Genomic DNA, 22,079 nt, shown 5'->3' with positions numbered 1-22,079 from the left:
AGTGAAACGATTAACCTATTAAAAAGAACATCTTGCAAAACAAAGACCATAATTTTAAAAGTTTTCATATTTTACCCTTTTCCCAAATTTACTCATCAATTTGAAATGAACATTTTACCACAATAATCTTCAAATTTTGCATTTAATGATGTGGTAGTTTCAAGGAATGAGAATAATTAAAGCATGTTTTAATATGGTGTTACACCTTCTATATTAAATCATTTAAAAAACATGGTTTCGTTTAAGACTTAATTATACCAAAATATCGAGACTATTCATACAATAATTTACTGAACCAAAGTAAAAACTGCACAATCCTAAAATTTTAACAGTTTGACCAGTTATCATTGTGGGCCCTTAATGTGTATTTAAACAGTAATGGCCACGTATTGTCTTCAGATCACACGCGTTTTTGTGTAGGTGAATCGATCAAAATCATGTGCTCAGCACTATAGTGGCAAAAGTGGTTTTTCACGTGCAACTGATCACGTGGCCATAATACCGCACGTGTTTTCAGCCATACATGTTAGCATTCTTTAACAAAAAAAAGAAAAACACAAGAAAACAAAAGTCTTTACGGCCATTTGTCATGCCACGCCTTTCAAATGTGCAACTTGAACGTGCCATCGGCATGTTGCAGACGGGAACGTCCGTAGCTGAAGTCGCAAGGACGATGGGTTGTAGTCGACGGACTGTTTATGATTTACAGACGCGTCTACAGCAAACGGGTACCACCGCTGATCGCCCTCGGCCAGGTCGACCACGTGTGACGTCACATGCAGAGGATCGTTAGATTGTCTTACGTCACCTCCGTAACCAATTTTTGACGGCTACATCAACCAGAAATGAACCATTTAGGGGTAGAATGAGTGCGCAAACTGTCCGAAACCGTCTGAGAACTGCTCACCTTCAAGCACGACGGCCATACTGCGGGCCGATTCTGACTCAATTACACAGACGTCAACGTCAATTGTGGGCACAGCGACACTTACGATGGACTCAGGGGAATTGGAATCAAGTCGTCTTCAGTGATGAATCCCGATTTAATCTTCGATTTGCTGATGGTAGGGCGAGGGTGTGGAGGCACCGTCATGAACGTTACGCCTAGTGTTGTGTACAGGAAGTTGACAGATTTCGAGGCGGAAGTGTCATGGTGTGGGGTGCTTTCTGTGGCAATGCACGTTCCAGGCTTCTTGTCATCCGTGGCAACCTCAACGCTGCTGCTTACCGCGACCAGGTACTGGCACCAGAACGTCTGCCTTTTTTATGGCAGCACATGGACCCGGTTTGATCTTCCAACACGACAATGCCAGACCCCACACAGCAATTTTGACAAGGAATTTCCTTCAGAATGCAGGAGTCAACGTCATGGACTGGCCGTCAAGGTCTCCCGACCTCAATCCCATCGAACACGTCTGGGATGCTCTTGGCAGAAGTCTGCGCACTCTCCAGAACCATCCACAGAATTTGCAAGATCTTGGCACCATTTTGCAGCAACAATGGCGTCGTCTTCCCAAATCCTTCTTTGGACATTAATGATTAAAAATTACCTTCTCTGATACATTTGTCAGTTGTATATCATATATGGGATAACTTTTAAAAATGTGAAGTTTGTAATTTATATATTCTTTAACATTAACGTTTTCGAGTGTTTTATTGTATGACGAAATGTATTCACTCTTTAATATGGATGTTATATTGACGCATTGCAGTTCATGCTCATTGTTACATTCACAGTTTTTGTCCTTTTTCATGCGGTCATAATTATGCATCAGTTTAAAAAAAGGACTATGCATACAGTTTGAATACGTCACAGGTTCCAAGTTGTGGGTAATGGCTCAGAGATATTCTCGCTGCCTCGATATTAATGCAAGCTTTAAATAGTTATTGTATGCAACAACTAAATTACCAACCGCCAAGGGTATTTACGATGAGATTGGGTCAGAGGCTGGAACTGCAAAATATATAATATATGGTCCCTTAAGCCAAATTACATTCATTACGTACCTAGCTGTCTCGTTGTGTATGCTATAAAACATTCACTGTTGCAACTACAACCAACTATAAACTCTAAGGGACTGCGGACCAATCGAGTTTCGTTTACTATCCTAACAGGGGCGGTCGGGTAGCCTAGTGGTTAAAGCGTTCGCTCGTCACGCCGAAGAACCGGGTTCGATTCCCGACATGGGTACAATGTGTGAAGCCCATTTCTGGTGTCCCCCGCCGTGATATTGCTGGAATGTTGCTAAAAACGGCGTAAAACCGTACTCACTCACTACTATCCTAACAAGGCTATTCATTACACTTTAAGGATATATCCAAATGATAACACGCAACGACATGGCGATAGCACGACGCGACATTCCGATAGCACGACGCGACATTCCGATAGCACGACAAGACATTGCGATAATACGACGCGACATTCCCATAACACGCAACGACATGGCGATAGCACGACGCGACCTTCCGATAGCACGACACGACATGGCGATAACACGACGCGACATTCCCATAACACGCAACGACATGGCGATAACACGACGCGACATTCCCATAACCTCGCAACGACATGGCGATAACACGACGCGACATTCCAATAGCACGACAAGACATGGCGATAACACGACGCGACCTTCCGATAACACGCAACGACATGGCGATAACACAACGCGACATTCCGATTACACGCAACGACATGGCGATAGCACGACGCGACCTTCCAATAGCACGATACGACATGGCGATAGCACGACGCGACATTCCGATAGCACGACACGACATGGCGATAACAGGATGCGACATTCCGATAACACGCAACGACATGGCGATAGCACGACGCGACATTCCGATAGCACGACAAGACATGGCGATAACACGACGCGACATTCCGATAACACGCAACGACATGGCGAAAACACAACGCGACATTCCGATTACACGCAACGACATGGCGATAGCACGACGCGACCTTCCAATAGCACGATACGACATGGCGATAGCACGACGCGACATTCCGATAGCACGACACGACATGGCGATAACAGGATGCGACATTCTGATAACACGCAACGACATGGCGATAGCACGACGCGACATTCCGATAGCACGACACGACATGGCGATAACACGACGCGACATTCCGATAACACGCAACGACATGGCGATAAGACGACGCGACATTCCGATTACACGCAACGACATAGCGATAGCACGACGCGACCTTCCAATAGCACGATACGACACGGCGATTACACGACGCGACATTCCAATAGCACGACAAAACATGGCGATAACACGACACGACCTTCCGATAACACGCAACGACATGGGGATAACACGACACGACCTTCCGATAACACGCAACGACATGGGGATAACACGACGCGACCTTCCAATAGCACGACACGACATGGTAATAACACGACGCGACATTGCAATAGCACGACACGACATGGCGATAACACGACGCGACATTCCGATAACACGCATCGACATGGGGATAACACGACGCGACATTGCAATAGCACGACACGAAATTGCGATACTGCGATATTGAAACGAGATATGACGATATTGTCTGTGGCTTTAATGGTGTTCTGAATGCTGAATTTTCTAAAATGACGAGCATCATAGTTAAATGCAGAAACCTCTTTAAAACTTCATCAATGTTGGCCTGTTTCTTTTAGAGTCTCTGGCTAACAATTTGAAAGTAGGGGAGGCTGATCACGATTGATGACGGGGAGAATTCTGAGTTTGCTTGGTGATGCTCTGTATTGCCTGTTGCACCAGCTGTTCGGGGTAGTGGCTGTACAGTGTGAAAACTTGTTTGAGATGGTTTAGTTCTACAACATCTACAACATCTGTTCTACCAAGCAACATCTCACCAGTGAACTAAACCACTGAAACAAGTTTTCAGCCCCTGCTTTGGAACTGTAAGCCACAAAATCCAGGGACTCAAAGAAACAAACCAACATTGATGTAGTTTTCAAGAGAAGTAACAGCTTCACCTGTCAGTATGTTTACCTTATATCACTTGCTTTTGCATTGAGATCATTTTGCAGGTCATACAGTAGAAAAATGTTATATAAGTTAATATAAGTATGCAAATTAGGCAAACAATCATGTATTATGAGATGGGGGAGCCTTGTGGTTAAAGCATCGGCGCGTTACGCTGAGACCCGGGTTCCGTCACCAAAATGGGCAAAATGTCCGTCGCTCATTCCGGTGTTTCCGGCTGTGACATTCCGTGAAACCCAAGTTACATGTTTCCGGCACGGTTGATCACAAGACTGAGGTTGATGCATCCACGCTATTAAGTCAATGTGCACCATATCCCGTCCTTCAGGATGTGAAGAATAATTCGAGACCGTCTGCCGGAATCTCCTCTTGCTCAAAGGGAAGACAAAACCAAAGGACACTCAGGAAGCCCTTGACCTGTATGCATGGCTGGTGTCCAAACTCGATTAAGACGTATGGGGTCATAATGTGTTTTTGGAGCAAAAAGATCTATGCCTTGTTTAAAGACTCTAATAGAAATACACATACCTTTACATAAGTTTATTAATGAACAGTAACAGTTTGAAGAGTTAAGCATTACGCACTCAAGTACAACGTATTCAGTAAGTACAACGTATTCAGTCGTGTTCATTTCTGTATTCACTCCTATACCTCAAGCATCAAGTTACTTTAATTAACGCTGCCTCTTATTGTATGAATCTACAGCCGCAGAATCATTGTTATGATTGTAAAGAAAACAGATGATAACGCATTCGGGTTTAATGTCGCCTCCGTGTCTTTGTAATCAAAAGAAACGAATATGTGTCATCCTCAAAACTATTATCTCTTTACCATGCACGATTGAGGAGTATTCCCTAAGTTCTTCTTATCCGAATTGATGTTATACGCTGAAGTGTTTTGACGTTACACCCCAAATATTTCAATACGTACACACGAAAACAAGCTGAAAAATTATGAACTATTCAATGACAAGTAATTGTCTCCCGCAAGTAGTGTTATGTGTGAGCTACAAATCTACACATACGAGTCTGAACAAAACAAAATCTAACGGATCTAACGGATCTGCATACACTGACACCAAGGAAATATCTACCATTTCCCAAATGCTAATTGTCATGTTTGTGTATGTCTTTCCATTGGTTCTAAATCACTGGTGTTAAACAAATTAAAAAAGCACAATAGCTGAAAACCACCTGCTTTTTTCGATCATGATTAGGTTACCTTGGTCTCACTATTCATTTAATATTATCCAAAAATCATGCTTGCATATACCCATGAAATACATAGAAAGGCATTAACTTTGTTCAAGATTTGTAATTTTATCTTTTTCTAATATCTGTAATGTGAAATGAACTCATTTATTAGGCAAAACAATTTATCTGTAATATTAAGTGTTCCCCGTTGTTGTTAAACACCCGTCTGAGTGTTACTTAATTTACAGGGGAGTCAGAGAATTCAATGTTTCTAGTGAGTAGATCACAACTGTACGCGTAATTTATTTACGTTGCTCTAGATTTTTACTTGCAAAACACCCCTTATGCAGAAACAATATGCTTGAAAAGCTTGAAGGTATTTCAGAATTGCACGAACACACTTTGAATCAATTTTTACAAAACACATATTCGTAACTTGCAGTATGGAACGGGTGACATATTCATCTAAGGTGACGCAATTGGCTGCACAGAGTGGCGTCCTTTTGGCGTGGTCGAATCTGATGATCGTTGATTCGAATCCTAACTCCGCCATGAATGGCCTTGGTGTATCAGCATCATACCCGTACCAGTGGGAATCACTGACGTGGTAACATTGAAGTCCATCACCATCTCAGGATTTCCTTCCACAATAAACTGACCCGGCGACATAAAATTGTTCAAAGTGACATTAAACACACTCACTTTACTTTCAATGTCCGATTACAGATGGCTATGTCGTAAATACTATATAAGGGAATTTCAAATTGATTGCGTTTCAGATATTCACCATCAAGGTGTCAGCTTCCTGCTAAGTACCAAAATGGACTGAACAATATATTTTGCCTTTATATATTACACGAATCTATTATCATATATTTATATAATCTAGCTGATGATACATGTATTTCCCTTCAGTGAGCCTACTGTGCAGGACTCGGGATAATTTCATTTCCATGTAACCAAATAGTTAGGTCAGATGTGTAGGTCAGGGTTCAATAGCATTTTTAAAGAATTACAACAATTGTGCCACGGTAAGGTGCTCGGTTAGGCGCTTATGACTGAGATGCAGTGCTATGTTTAGACGACACCCCGCCGAACGTTTCATGTTGCTGCGATGTGCATTGTAACGTCACTGTGTAGTCTCACTAGTCTCACAAGAGCGAAATGCGGCAGTAATACATATCTTAACTGTGGTACTCTGTTTGTCTGTCAGGGATGAGACATCATTTTTTTTTTCGTTATCTGATCGACCAGGTCGTCTGCTATTGTAGTCGTCTTTGTGAAGCCATTCGAAATAAGAACAACGATCTGGTTAGGTATCGCGTTTTCCTCAGAATGGACACAATCCGTGTTCTACACGGGGTGGCGCCACGATCCAGCCAACACATGTAGGCTTGAAATGGCAAGAGTAGAAACTAGGCACTGATATACGCTTGTGGGCACGCGTGCCTCGGGAAGTTGATCTATTTGTGAGTATATATCATCCACTGAAGCATTGCGGAGTTTACGAAATGACCAGCACGTTTATTTGCAATAGTTTTGCAAGGGGACAAATGACGGTAATTCTATGTCCAAAAATGATCAAGAAGCGAAAGTCGACCTTTGAATTGAAACCCTAATATGCCACATGTATGTATGTCTGTCTAAGCACATCACAAATGTAACCTTTTGTCAACGTGTCAACGTGTCAACGTGCAAGAACGTAAAACAACCTTGTCCCTTCTATACCTTGTATTTTAAACGTTAAATCGATTTTAAACATTCAAAGGCTTTCATTGCCAGTAGATCTAACATTTTAGTTGGTGAGCTCTATATTTTACAATATATACTGAGTCAAATTAAAAACTTCACATTTTTAAAAGTAATCCCATATATGATATACAACGGACAAATCTATCAGAGAAGGTAATTTTTAATCATTAATGTCCAAAGAAGGATTTTAATTAACGGTGGTAACCATAATTCGTTCCAAGCACCAAAAGTATTCGGTAATAACATCAACAGTTTAAATCATAAGTCCCAAGCACGGGAATCTGATGGTACACAAGTTCAGTAGCGTGTATGGCCACCATGTGCGTTGACAACTGCCACACAACGCCTCCGCATGGACCTTGTGTTGCTTGTGAACACATGATTGGGAAGACGACGCCATTGTTGCTGCAAAATGGTGCCAAGATCTTGCAAATTCTGTGGATGGTTCTGGAGAGTGCGCAGACTTCTGCCAAGAGCATCCCAGACGTGTTCGATGGGATTGAGGTCGGGAGACCTTGACGGCCAGTCCATGACGTTGACTCCTGCATTCTGAAGGAAATTCCTTGTCAAAATTGCTGTGTGGGGTCTGGCATTGTCGTGTTGGAAGATCAAACCGGGTCCATGTGCTGCCATAAAAGGCAGAAGTTCTGGTGCCAGTACCTGGTCGCGGTAAGCAGCAGCGTTGATGTTGCCACGGATGACAAGAAGCCTGGAACGTGCATTGCCACAGAAAACACCCCACATCATGACACTTCCGCCTCGAAATCTGTCAACTTCCTGTACACAACACTGGGCGTAACGTTCATGACGGCGTCTCCACACCCTCGCCCTACCATCAGCAAATCGAAGATTAAATCGGGATTCATCACTGAAGACGACTTGATTCCAGTTCATCTGAGTCCATCGTAAGTGTCGCTGTGCCCACAATTGACGTTAACGTCTGTGTAATTGAGTCAGAATCGGCCCGCAGTATGGCCGTCGTGCTTGAAGGTGAGCAGTTCTCATACAGTTTGCGCACTCAGTCTATCCCTAAACAGTTCATTTCTGGTTGATGTAGCCGTCCAAAATCGGTAACGGAGGTGACGTTAGACAATCTGACGATCCTCTGCATGTGACGTCACACGTGGTCGACCTGGTCAAAGGCGATCAGCGGTGGTACCCGTTTGCTGTAGACACGTGCGGTATTATGGCCACGTGACCAGTTGCACGTGAAAAACAACTTTTGCTACTATAGTGCTGTGCACATGATTTTGATCGATTCACCTGCACAAAAACGGGTGTTATCTGAAGACAATACGTGGCCATTACTGTTTAAATACACAATAAGGGCCACAGTGATAACTGGTCAAAATGTTAAAATTTTAGGATTGTGAAGTTTTTAATTTGGTTCAGTATATTTATCGTTGAGAGTTATCTAAACTGCCATCTCTGATGAGTTTTTTGCCTGCGTGAAACGATATAAGGTTAGAGAAGAGACAACCAGCTTCGATGGAGTAAAAGATTTGATTTTAATGAGATTTCATGCTAAACATGTTAATTATAATCACGGGAATTTACAAGATAACATAAAACCAGATAGATAAGATAACAGTATAATATACCGAAGCAAATTTGTTATTTAATCATTAGGGGCTGTCGGGTAGCCTTAGTGGGTAAATAGACAGTGACACCTAGTGTCTTCACAGATAATTACATTGATCAATTCATATAACTTCAATCACTATTTTGACTTTTTACGCCCAATGGGATCTGTTTCAGTCTATAACCGAGACTGATTATTCCCTGGCGTTGGCGTTTAATATTTGTACAAACGGTGAATACAATACGGTTCAGTGATACTGCTCCAGATCAGGCACCACTGTATATTCAAAACTCATTAATATAAAACAGTGAGATATACATGACCGGATCATTGATTCAGTGAGCGCATTCGCATTGATGTGTAAACTATGTATAGTATGGTCCTGAATTAGAAGAGAAGGATCCGCGATATTCGATATTTCGAATTTCACATTGACAAAGGACAAAAAGTTATTGTGCAATTTAATCTCTCTCTCTCTCTCTTTCTCTCTCTCTCTCTCTCTCTCTCTCTCTCTCTCCACCTCCCTCCCTCCTTCCCTCCCGCCGTCGTCCCTCCGTCTCTCTACTATAGACTATACTATGTAAACATGTATATACACTATTGGACAACAACAATCAGACGAAGAGTAATGGCGTTACCCTGGACATCGGACTCAAATTTCACATTCAAGAACATGCGGTCTTTGTCTGATTTAATGGAGTCTGTTTCTCGTTTGGCCAAACGTTTCAAACCGATATCAAGAGATATAATCTCTAGTCGATACCGTTGGCTATTACAGTGTGTAGGCCCACCTATCAGCAAAAGTTGCTGGAGTCGTTAAATTTCTTTCAGTGACCCAGAATATAGTCTTGTTCTTATTTTGTGCAGTCCCAATGCTTCCTGAAGGAGTGCCAACAAATCTTCCAAATGAATGTTATCATTTGGCCTTCGTTCTTACTTGTCCATGGCTACGTCGACGTTTTTGGGGATGGCAGAAACAGATTCAATACATTGATATTTGCAGTTCGTTGGTTAGAAGGACTGCCAAAGACTTTTTCATTTTGTCATTACATCCAGATGGCATTGCTGTACACATCTGTCGAATCCAATGATTTTCGCCGAACATTCGTTATGGTCGACTGCATTTAAGGCTATTAGATTGATGGTATGTTTTCTCGAATATCCTAAGTTTCATCCAAAGGAAGGATTTATTTTCTGAGTTGACATTTTTGAAGACACAATTGGAAACATTTCTGTTGATTTTGGTCTAATAAGTAGAGAATGCCGAGTGAATTAAACAGAGAATATAGTGACAGATATAAGTGTATACTTCACAATTAAATAAAACGTCTTCAATAACGTCACATTGTTTACATTGTCGGTGTCCTCCGGGATGCTCCAACCCCTTCTTAGTTTCATTGTTCCCAGTGTGTTGTTCCCACTTCTCAATTTAGTAGACAGACACCAATCAGTATATGAATTTACACAGGAGAGATCATGTTTTACATTCAAGCAGAGACTTAAAATCTTCCAACAACGTCCGCTGTATTGTTTCATTTTCACAAGAGTCGGTGTACGGTTCGCAGTTGGAAGCCACGTGCCTGCGGTATATACAAGATATATATGCAATAATCATTTTGTGCCAGGTCAGGTTTGCCTTTTTTGAGTGAATCTTTAATAAATGTTTTCATGTCATCGAAAATGCTCACCGACATGGCTGTCACTTGATTCTCCGGTGTCGGGGTAGCGTCGCTATCAGTCGACGATTTTGACATCGTTGATGTTTGATCCACTGAACTAACTTGCTGAACAGCTTGCTCTTTGGCCTTTTTTTAGATTGGCCATTTAAGTTACGATTTTGATTGATTTTGCTCTCGAGGTTGTTATGTGCGACCTATCGCCATGAGCGACACCTGTACTGACAGCGGAAGTGGTTATTGTGTTGGTTCCCCGGAGCACCTTGCCTAACCATGGCTAGGCTAAGGGTAAGGCCTTCCTCTTCATCTCATGGACCAAGGCTTATATACCCATGTCACACCACACGGATTAAGTCATAAATATGAACAAGAGTAATTAATGAGAAGTGACCAACCACAAATGTGAGAGGTTGCTACTTTTACTTCAAGCGGTGTGTATGGTGACGTATGCTGAAGGCTGGATTAGCAGTACAGCACTGCTTTCCTCCACCAAAAATTGGTTTACCGAAACTTGCAATGAATCGTTACACAGCTGGTTCAGGTTGGACGGCAGTTAATGCATAAAACAATGGCATGAAGAGTAACAATGGGGCTTAACGTCTTGTAAGTAATCATGGTTAATGTAGTGAGACATATACATGTCAACCTTCACTAACTAACTGCCACTTACACACAATCCCTACATTCAATCCCTTTGTGAGTGAACTCCGGACCTGTCCACCTACACACAGTCCCAGGCTCTGTTTGAGTGAGTGAACTCCGGACCTTGTCACCCACACACAGTTCCAGGCTCATTTGAGTGAGTGAACTCCGGACCTTGCCATCCACACACAGTCCCAGGCCCTATTTGAGTGAGTGAACTCCGGACCTTGCCACCCACACACAGTCCCAGGCCCTGTTTGAGTGAGTGAACTCCGGACCTTGCCACCCACACACAGTCCCAGGCCCTATTTGAGTGGGTGAACTCCGGACCTTGCCACCCACACACAGTCCCAGGCCCTGTTTTAGTGAGTGAACCCCGGACCTTGCCACCCACACACAGTCCCAGGCCCTGTTTTAGTGAGTGAACTCCGGACCTTGCCATCCACACACAGTCCCAGGCCCTATTTGAGTGAGTGAACTCCGGACCTTGCCACCCACACACAGTCCCAGGCCCTGTTTGAGTGAGTGAACTCCGGACCTTGCCATCCACACACAGTCCCAGGCCCTGTTTGAGTGAGTGAACTCCGGACCTTGCCATCCACACACAGTCCCAGGCCCTATTTGAGTGAGTGAACCCCGGACCTTGCCACCCACACACAGTCCCCGGCCCTATTTGAGTGAGTGAACTCCGGACCTTGTCACCCACACACAGTCCCAAGCCCTATTTGAGTGAGTGCACTATTTCATAACATAGTAGTAAATAGTTTCATCCCCCAAAACATCAACAAGTGACATCAACGATTTTCAGTGTGTTCACAAAGGCCGATTTCGTGTCAGAACCCGATTTACCATCAACTCTAGAGTCTTCATGTGGTCTTCGCCTGTAACCTAAGGAGAGAATTCAGGTATTGCCTGGATTTATGTGTAACAATGACACATTCTGTTGTGATTGGATTCATTCATGTCGTTTTATACACATTATCATCATCTCATCATGTTTCAAATATTTCAATTCAAACAAAATACATGCAACAATAACGTTTGTCCTTGAGTAATTCTTCAGGGCTTGTCACAAACTACTTAATACATAGTGTGCATTCTCTTAATATTCAATAACTAACTAATATCAAATCGGCCCAGGCTCAGTTTTTCAAGGAGAGGCTATCTGAACGACCACTGCATCTGTAAATATGAAATGTAGAATATGCAATCACTAGTTAACGCCACGTGTGGATTCTTTCAGCCTACGTGACAGGTACATCTAAGAGTGTGTGTGTGTGTGTGTGTGTGTGTGTGTGTGTGTGTGTGTGTGCGTGCGTGCTTGCGTGCGTGCGTGCTTGCGTGCGTGCGTGCGTGCGTGGTTGCTTCTCATTTTACGATTCCTTGTTAACTGTCAGCAATGGCGAGCGTGTGTCGCGTTCGTATACTACGTTTTCTGCGATACCTCATAGCACCTTTAAATGTTACATGGATGCAATGCTTGGAATTGAGGTAAATGCTGAAGGCGCATATTTTAATCCACTTGCCGAAGGATACGTACCCCTGAACATGGAAATTGTTTGTGTTTGATAAACATGAAGGCTTTTTCAGATATGTAGTTAAGGTATTTAAAAACATTAAATACTAATAATTTACGTTTACGCAACCATATTGACACGGTTATTTTTGTCCATGTATACATGGAGGCCTCTATAGTACTGGGGTTTTGCTCTTCGTTTAATAAGTGCGCTTAGGAACGGTTATCTGCTTTGTTTGGCATTGCTTCATCATGATGTGAAAGGTATATACGTGATTACACACCAGGGTTTATCCCAATCCCCACTGGAGGCCGCTCTGTTTAAAGATTACAAACTCTACAATCATTGTGGTCATAGATGAGATTTGTGTTCACACGGGACTCAAGCAAGCCCTTACTTGAAATGTCATAGATAATAAATGACGCAAACTTCACATCAAATGTCGAATCTCACCGTGTAAATGTCATTGCATTAATAGTTCTGATTACATAATCAGACATTTGTAAATGGTATACAACGGATTATTTAGTCCCGTTAATCAAATACTGAAAAGATGCATTAGTTTCCGAACTGTATAAGTAATTATATTCAAAATCGATCTCACTAATCTACTGACCAGAATGTCACCATTGAAATTCCATATACGCACGACAACACACACACACCCCACCTCACCCCCTTCCCCTCACATAAACACACACACACGCAAGCGCGCGCGAAGCTGAATCTTGATGTGTGCCTCCATGGTGGCTTGATTATTACCAAAAGCGACAAAATCAAACTCACTCAATCTTCGGCGTTACGTGCGAACAACTAGGCTAGCCCAGGACCGACAGAGACCATCTGAGATTCGTGTCTTGGCGGGTGCGACAAATAACACAAGCAAATATAGGTGTATGCATGTGAATATTTATCAATTAAAAGCATTACAAGCATGTCAAGCATCAACATTTTCGCACATCATCTGATTTAGACCTCAACAATTCAGGTCGTAACAATATCACAGACTCTGCCTCAACTAACAGGCGGCATGATCAAAGAAGAATCCTCAATACAATAACAAGGGAATGACACTTAGAAGTGATACACATACGAGAGAGAGAGAGAGAGAGAGAAGAGAGAGAGAGAGAGAGAGAGAGAGAGAGAGAGAGAGAGAGAGAGAGAGAGAGAGAGAGAGAGAGTTCACATCCATAAATTCTCTGTATCAACAATAACGTTCTCCTGATGGCCAAGTCTCACATACAGATGCTGGGGTACACGTTCTGCAATCTGTCACTGGGAAATGTTCAGCTGTCTATAACGAGGAAAACTTAATCGGGGACAGATTCATATGATGACGTCGACTGTGCATGCTCTGTTTCTTCCCAGCTTTCAATGATTTTGTTTTTACCCGGAAGTGACTTAGTTCTTTCGCGTAGTCCTGGTGCAGCATGGGAAGGTAGTTTCTTGGTTGACATTGAACCTGCAAATATATTTGAGTGAGTGAACTTTACCACGCATCAACAGTTGGCGGTTCATTGTTGTTTGTTGTTGAACCGATCTTACGTACGTACAGAGTCATCACGTCTCTCAATAACTGCCCCTTTCTGTTTGTGGTAAATCTGATTGCCGAAGAACATCCTTGCATTGTAGGTTATTATAATGATATCTGCACCTGATGCCACCAAAAAAAAGCTCCTAAAATGCTTCTGTTGTTTTACACATATAATCAAATGAACCATGTTACCTGATGTTGTTCATAGAAGGCCTTGTATCCGCCATCCAGCAGATACACTTCCGGGTAGAAGAGGAACGGGTAGCGGTCACTGTTCAGCATCCGGTCTAAGTTTCTCAGATGACGTAATCTAAAATAAAACAGACCCTATAACAAACAACAAAAGGAAATTCATATAATCCTATTTTCATAAATGGGTCATTTGTTTTACCCCTGTTTCATACCCGACTTCCTCACCAACGAGGTGACGTGAAAAGGAGTTTTAACGTCGCATTCATGGTTACTTAATAGCGACGTTCTCGCACGTGTGTGAGTCGGGACCTATTGCACCAGCTCACTGAGATACCATGCCGCAGTTAACATGGATACCGACAGTTAACATGGATACAGACTCCAAACCGGTCTGGCAGGGTAACAACAAGTGCCATCTTTAACCGACCTTCAGGTGTCTTCACTACGCCAGGGAGGTTGGTCCTTACAGACGGGGCTGACTGTATTGTATGACATGAAGCAATAATAGTTCAAGTGATACAGAATCATGCTTACAGTTTTGGCCCTCTCTCTGATGAGAATTCACAATGGAAGACGAGGATATTCTGTTGGAAGCACTCTCCCCCACGAAGACTGGTGACTAAATCCGTGATCAGGGCCTCGTTGTGAAGGTTCACTGATCCCTGGAGAACAAATATGGTGAACAGGGTTATTCGAGTAAATGCATCAGATTGTCTCCCATGACAAGCGTTTAAGTCAAATTTCTTTCTTGTGAAAAATAAATGACAGTAGCTTTCAGTATACACTCGTACCTCAATATGTCCGCCTTCATATTCATACGGGTACCGACAGTCAATGATCTGGTACCCGGAGATGACGTCATCGAACTTTCCCTCCAGAAGTTGACTGACTGTGAGTGGAGACACTGACTTAAGATCCTTGTGTCTGCCTGTTATGGTCGGAAGGTTGCATATCTGAAACACAATACACAGCAACTTTATTAGTGAGTGATTTGGGTTTAACGCTGCTTTTAGCAGTATTCCAGTTATATCGCGGCGTGTAAGTTTATTGTGGGAGGAAAGCCTGAAGTGATGCAGGTCTCAGACGTTTACCACTTCGGTGAAACCCACGAGCACGCGTATGGTGCAGACAAACCTAGAAACATAATCGGGGAGAAGCGGGATTCGAACCCACAAGCATAAGTTTCTGGCGTGTCCAAGGGACGCAACTCTGCACAGCGATTTGCGGCGCCTTAGACGACTGGGCCACCCGTGACCCCGCAACCTTATTAAATGCACCTTTAATGCAGCTCTGAATTATATTCAAATTAATTTAGTAGACGTTTTTCATGGAGCAGATGGTGTCATGGTTACCATCAACTAACCTTTGACCCGTCACCAATCAGATCATCTAAATTCTCCATCCGGTCAACAGCTGTTTTCATTGTCTCTGATGTCACTTCCGCCTTGGCTGATTTACTTTCCCCGAATGAAACTTCATTGAATATATCGTCGTCCGACGTGTTTCCTGAAAGGATGCATTTCCCAAACCCATGGTTGCAACTTGTTGGAAGGTGTGCCCCGCGAACTGGTGATGTCTGAAACAGGATTATGAACATCAGTAAGAAACATGGGCTCCAGATGGGAATTTCCAGGCATAAAATAAGTTGCTCGTTTAGTAAGTGTATTTCTGTCAATGTAACGGAAAACATATAAACAAATAAACAAACCTCATTGTCACTCTCTTGTGACTCAAAACCGCTGTCACGTGAATCATCGAAAGTGAGGCTCGGTGACACCATGATGTCAGTGATGCTCTCGTCCGAGACTTGCGTCTGTGACGTCGCGTCAACTTCAATTGCTGGTGCAAACTGAAAAAAGTACAATAATAGCATGATAAACAAGCCTCTTTCGTAATCATTATTAGTTGTCGAGAGGGAGTTGATGAAAGAATGCTGAAGTCATTGAGATCATTAACATTTAAAAAACGTCCATGTATTATTGTATTCTTTGATTCTCATTCTTACCGTCAGTTTCCTTCTGGTCATGGTGAGCAAAGAGTGCTGAGGAAGATTCTGTAAGGATAAAAGGTGTTTATGTTTCCCTTGATGGCAAGACTTAAGTTGAGGAAGTGATGCTGGTCTTAAGCGTAGGCTACATATATACCTGCTTAAACCAACATGTTTTCCCAACAATCACAACACTCGTTGATCGACTGAACATGTTTCTGCAACCACAAATTATTCCTATGTGAACAACTAACCAAGAACAACACTGACGCATTAGAGCTGGACAATTAGCTGCCTCGCTTGGTGTGAACACGGTTGTGCTCCTGGCGAATTCATCCTATGGTTGGGAGGCAGATTACTCGTGTTAATCTCCCAACGACATCACATGCACCGACACGTGTGTGTGTGTGGCGCCGGGCTAGACTGTCAACTTTCAAAGCAATGTTACAGTTGGCCTTTATCCCCTTTACCACCGTCATGCCGACCCAGGGACTGACATCGACACACTGCAAGCGCGTGAGCATGCTTTTATCAAGATTGACCATCTCAACACCAAAATGCGAACGATATTGACTGTCATTGAAATCGGCCTCTTTAGGTGTTCGTACAGTTCAACTGTCTGAGCAGCAATTTGCAAATGCAGCTGTTACCATCAATCAATTTAATTAACAATTATGTCAGTCAACGATAACGTTAATGTCATTTAAATTAATATCTAATACGTCGATCAACGAATTCTCTTAATGTCATTTAAGTGAACCTAAATTTCCATCAATGAATACCTTTTATGACATTTCATTTCAGTTGTGCCCATCAGTAAATGTCATCACAATATAACGAATGTATGTCTTCGTATTTTTCATTTGTGTGCGTCATGTGTAACCTTAAATAACAGTACTCTTGAAAAAGAGAACCTGTGAATATATAATTCCAGTAAAAAATATAGATGTTCCCTGGTTAAGCCTATCGTTAATTTTAATCCTCAGGCCAAGCTGGTCGACCAGAATCGCTGTTTTTAGACCCAAGCTGGTCGAAAGTCTGCCTGGCGCTAAATATCCCATAGATGAACATGAATGATATTGGATTATTAGCAGTAGGCGTGTGTTTCAGACAAACTGTTCAACAAGAAGCGCAAAGGTAACAAATCATTTTAAAAAATGATATTCTAACACTTGAATACATTAGTCAGTTGCAGCATTCAAATTACAAAGTAAATTCGTTTTTGGCCTGAATAATAATGATCAAATTGCAAATAAAAGATGTTATTTTAACTTAAAGTCAATTCTCTATTCTATAATGACAAATATCTTAGACCCATTCGCCGGAATCATTGTTATTTGGTGGGAATTACTCAAGCTTGAAAATGTTGGTTGTGTAAGTATGTTAAACACATAGAAGTTATCATACGTGTGTGTTTTGGGATGGTATTTATTCCAAATACAGGATATTTACCATTCCAACATACACATGCATAATAACCTCTTTTTCATATAAAGTCGTTCTTAAATGCAAACGTCTCTCACAAGAGATACCTAAACATTGCAGGTTTTACTGGAATCTGCGCATTAATAAATTACGTGACAAGGTCAGTGATAAGTCAGTCGGATTATTACAACGGTACTTATAGTTCGAACTGAAGCTTGTTTAGACAATAGTGTATCTGCCGTGTAGACAAAAAGGATACATAATTTTGTCAGTTTCAGTTATCCCGTCGGTCGGCTTCCTGGAGTAATTGTCCTTTGCCAAATGGAAGCTACTCTAATCTGTGAGACGTCACGTATGCCTGATGGTAGATATCCAATAACGAAACAAGGTTAAATATTTAACCCAAATTCAACTGTTTTAAATTCGGGAAAACACCCCAAGCCAAAGAATATTCAAGTCTCACAAACATAGAGACGGTCTCGCAACATATATCTCCAAAGTTGGCTATACTTTTAGACGGCGCAGATATTGATTACATTTTTTTCTTTACGTTGCACCAGGTATAATCAATAATTTCCATTGATCCCTTCATTAATTTCCAGCACTGTGTTGCCTTTTAGCGCCGAGTGGAATCTGTTTCGGTATATAATGATTGATTATTCTCTGGTTTTGTTGTTTTTAATTCTCAGTTAATGCAGCTGAATAATAATTCTTCAGAAACATAAGTTACATCTGGATGTTCGGTCATATTAGAGCCATTCGTCGCCACACGTCCCTTTCTGTAAACTGCAAGAATACTCGGTCTCTTAATATAGATATTTTTCGGCGAGAAACTAATCAGAATGTGCGTATGGCCCATTTGCGCAAAGACGGTACCAAGTTGATAAAATGGCCGAGAGACGGGCAATGGTACTGTTATTTACTGTAAAACCGCAAAGGTTCAGACTGTACATTCGTAAAACCTTTAACACTTATAACGAGACGAACGTCTTCGTATTTCTTGTTTGGTTAATTAAGTAGCAATGACTATCTGTCGCACACATTTCGCTTACAAATATAATTAATAATAAATATTAAAATGAATAACATGTTCTTTGTTGATTTAGATTATACTTACATAAATGCAGACTGTCTTTTATACATTTGAGGTTCACGATACACGTATATATATAGGTAGTGCCGCATAGATTAGAGACGAACATGTCAAAATGTCTCGGTTGACACGGAGTTTGCCGAAACAATGAGAAGCATGTGTCTGTGCTCAGACAGGAAGCGCTCAATTTGATCACGTGATTTTTTTATTAGATGGTATCGCAATAAGGCGACTCGTTATAACCAGATAGAGTAGATGATAGCCTGAACTAAAGAGAGTATGATATTTATCTTTAGAGCTCCCACACATCGTTGGCATATACCGTCAGGGATAAAGAAAGATATACGTACATATGTACAATTATTTAAAACTTTATTTTAAGGTCTTTAAACATACAGCACTAAAATGCAGAAAATAATCAACACATAAAAATACAACTATTTAACAATGAATAAATTTCAACAATGTCAACAATGATATTTAAATGATGTCAAAATCAGAATGAACATTTAAGTGGTGAAACATCGATTTCTAAATTACGTCTGCGCAAGTGTCTTTTGTTCGCAACCTTGTTCGACTTGGACCGGAAATAACGTAGTTGACTGGCGTAGTCATGGTGCTGCATGGGAATGTAGGTGTTGGGCTGACACTGTCGCTGAGGAAAGAACAAAAACATTGTCAGTATTTATTGATTGTAAATGTTAAAATAAAAACAGCTTTCCGAAATGTTTCATATAAAGAGCAACAGATATTGTGCTCCGAAGTGTTCTAACCTCCCAAGACCCTATTGGAATGTAATTACTTCCTGAAATAATAATAATTAAATCTGTCTCTTTGTGAAATGTGCAACGTACCTGATGTTGTTCATAGAAGGCCTTGTACCCACCATCCAGCAGGTACACTTCCGGGCAGAAGAGGAATGGGTAGCGGTCACTGTTCAGCTTCCGGTCTAAGCTCCGTAGATGGCGTAATCTGAGTTAAAGAATAATTGTATCAGTTGGAGAATATTATACTTTGTAATAAACTCAGGACTCTTTTAACATTCATATTTGGTGTCAGCTGGGGAATTTGACCCTCTCATGTTAATGTTACATGTATTACCGTTGAGAACAGCACGGCACGATGTAAGTCATGCAGATATAGACCCGTGAAGATTCGGGGTAGAATAGGTCTTCAGCAACTCATTACTATGCTTGGTGTAAGAGGCGACTAACATATTCGGGTGGTCAGGCTCGCTGACTTGGTTGATGCATGTCATCGTATCCCAATTACGTGGATCGATGCTCATGGTATCAATCACTGGATTGTCTGGTCCAGAATCGATTGTTTACAGACCTCCGTCACATAGCTGGAATATTGCCGAGTGCGGCGTCAAACAGACAAACAAATATGCAGATATAGTTTCATATTTGTGTGTCTATGTTCGGTTTGGAAGGTAGACCGTTAACGCAACCCAGTACTTATCTGATTTCTCTCGAAATGTCGAAAGTAACTGATTACCATATCAGCAAAAGATAAATGTTCCGAAATGTGCACCAGAGAGCAGTGAAAGTTACACAAGCATGATGACTTACAGTTTGGGTGCTCTCTCTGATGAGAATTCACAGTGGAAGACGAGAATGTTCCGTTTGGTGGACTCCCTCCACCGTAAACTGGTGACGAACTCCGTGATCTGAGCCTCATTGTGGAGATTAATGGCACCCTGTAAGAACGATGATCATGAGAATAATTTGTCTTCAATTTTTTTTATGAACGTTAGTATGGATATGTTTTATCTCTACAACTACCATATTGATTTAATCCAGATTCAAACATTTTATTCAAGCAAACGAATAAACAAATACCTCAATATGGCCACCTTCATATTCATACGGATAACGACAGTCGATGATCTGGTACCCGGAAATGACGTCATCGTATTTGCCTGTCAGAAGGTGATTGACTGCGCGTGGAGACACTGACTTGAGATCCTTGTGTCGGCCTGTGATGGTCGGGAGTCTGTGACACTGGATAACAAATGATGACTTCATTATGCATTCACAACATGATGAACCGAAAATAATTAACGTCGGATAACGTTTACCGTTAGAGTAAGAACTTCCAAATTTAAAACTACCAAGAACGAGTAGTGAATAGTGTATACACTAGTGAGGAATATTGGTATTTGTTGTACAAATGTCAATACCTTTGAGCCATCGCCAATCAGATTGACTTCCGTCTCCATTTTGTCCACCGCTGATTTGATGGATTCGGGTGATTCAGAAACACATTGCTTGCCCTTATGTTCCGTGACGTCATCACATCTGGATCTCTTTGCCACGGGACTGTCATCCTCATCATGTAGCCGTTTTGGCGGGAATAAATATTTTCTAACTGGGCTGAAGTCTGTGATTGTTCTACACGACCAGGAATCGTTGCTTGGAGACACCTGAAAGTGAAATTATCAATATGTATATTACCGGAATTTGAGCGTGTTCTATCTGCTCAGTTATTAAAGATGTTTTAACGGAGATATGTTATCTTTATTCATATTAGTAACCACAAACAAATATTTTATGTTGTTCCGTGGAAATAACAAAAACTGTCGGGACATGCATATTTACCTCCGTGTCACTCCCGTGAGATTCGAAACCGCTGTCACGTGAGTCCTCGTCATCAGCGAAAGTGAGGCTGCGTGGCAAAACTACAGCATCTTCATGAATACCAAGACCTGATGTCACCCGATCAGGACTGTCAAGGCAAAGTCTGACCATGCTGAACACTGGTAGTGGGATCATTTTAAGCTGAAAAATAATTGAAAATAATTATCAAATTGCGTCACAAAAATATTGGTTAATAACAAAGAATATATGTCACCATGCAACGATGCATTATTGTGATGCATTAAATGACACATTCATTGTGACTAAATTTTATATGGATCACGTGTGTTGTAGGAAATTTAAAAACGTTATTTCTTCGAAGATAAAAAAATAAACACTTCTTTTTAAGAGGTGAACCCTTACCCTTAGTCGTATCTTTCTAATTGAGTAAAAGTGTTCGGTTTTTTCAAGTTACTGTCCCTGCCAGACACAAGTGAAGAAAGATGTACCCTCCTGCCTCCCATACTGTATATATACGTGTGCTGGTGTAACAATATCAATGACCTGATTACGTATACAATCTACTGCACACTACCGCTAACACTTCAGCTTAATTACTTTATTTTGAGTCAAACAGCCCCTGAAACTCTGAAACAACACATCCAGTCTAAAATGGAGCAATTATAGGATGCTAGCACCTCGTGGGTTACCAGCGCTCAAGCTTGGGGATCAACAGCTGTGGCTTGGGTGTACGGCGTTTCTATACCGGGCTGAGAGGAGATTATCCCCGAGTAATAATCCAGGTAGGACATCAAAAAAGGTAACTGATGTTGGAATAAATCCCGGGGTATAAATTGTATTAGGTAACGGCTAGAAATTAGAAA

At 41.6% G+C, this 22,079-nt stretch overlaps 2 protein-coding genes across 2 annotated transcripts; both read right to left on the bottom strand.

Moving 5' to 3' along the window:
* Nucleotides 1-13,676: 13,676 nt before the first annotated feature.
* Nucleotides 13,677-16,134, bottom strand: LOC125378384 (M-phase inducer phosphatase-like). Its single transcript, XM_048393844.1, has 7 exons — nucleotides 16,114-16,134; nucleotides 15,817-15,957; nucleotides 15,472-15,684; nucleotides 14,900-15,061; nucleotides 14,643-14,770; nucleotides 14,109-14,226; nucleotides 13,677-13,844 (listed from the first exon to the last, which is right to left on the bottom strand). Exons 1-7 carry the CDS (start codon nucleotides 16,132-16,134, stop codon nucleotides 13,677-13,679), a joined length of 951 nt encoding a protein of 316 aa, XP_048249801.1.
* Nucleotides 16,135-19,109: 2,975 nt separating this feature from the next.
* On the bottom strand, nucleotides 19,110-21,366 carry LOC124138117 (M-phase inducer phosphatase-like). Its single transcript, XM_048393843.1, has 6 exons — nucleotides 21,217-21,366; nucleotides 20,787-21,041; nucleotides 20,458-20,619; nucleotides 20,188-20,315; nucleotides 19,468-19,585; nucleotides 19,110-19,268 (listed from the first exon to the last, which is right to left on the bottom strand). Exons 1-6 carry the CDS (start codon nucleotides 21,364-21,366, stop codon nucleotides 19,110-19,112), a joined length of 972 nt encoding a protein of 323 aa, XP_048249800.1.
* Between the last annotated feature and the right edge of the window lie 713 nt (nucleotides 21,367-22,079).

Source organism: Haliotis rufescens, unplaced genomic scaffold (assembly GCF_023055435.1).
Source record: "Haliotis rufescens isolate VD_foot unplaced genomic scaffold, xgHalRufe1.0.p SCAF_12, whole genome shotgun sequence".
Taxonomy (NCBI): domain Eukaryota; kingdom Metazoa; phylum Mollusca; class Gastropoda; order Lepetellida; family Haliotidae; genus Haliotis; species Haliotis rufescens.
Note: the sequence above shows the minus strand (reverse complement) of the source record. Positions and strands in the feature narration are given on the sequence as shown.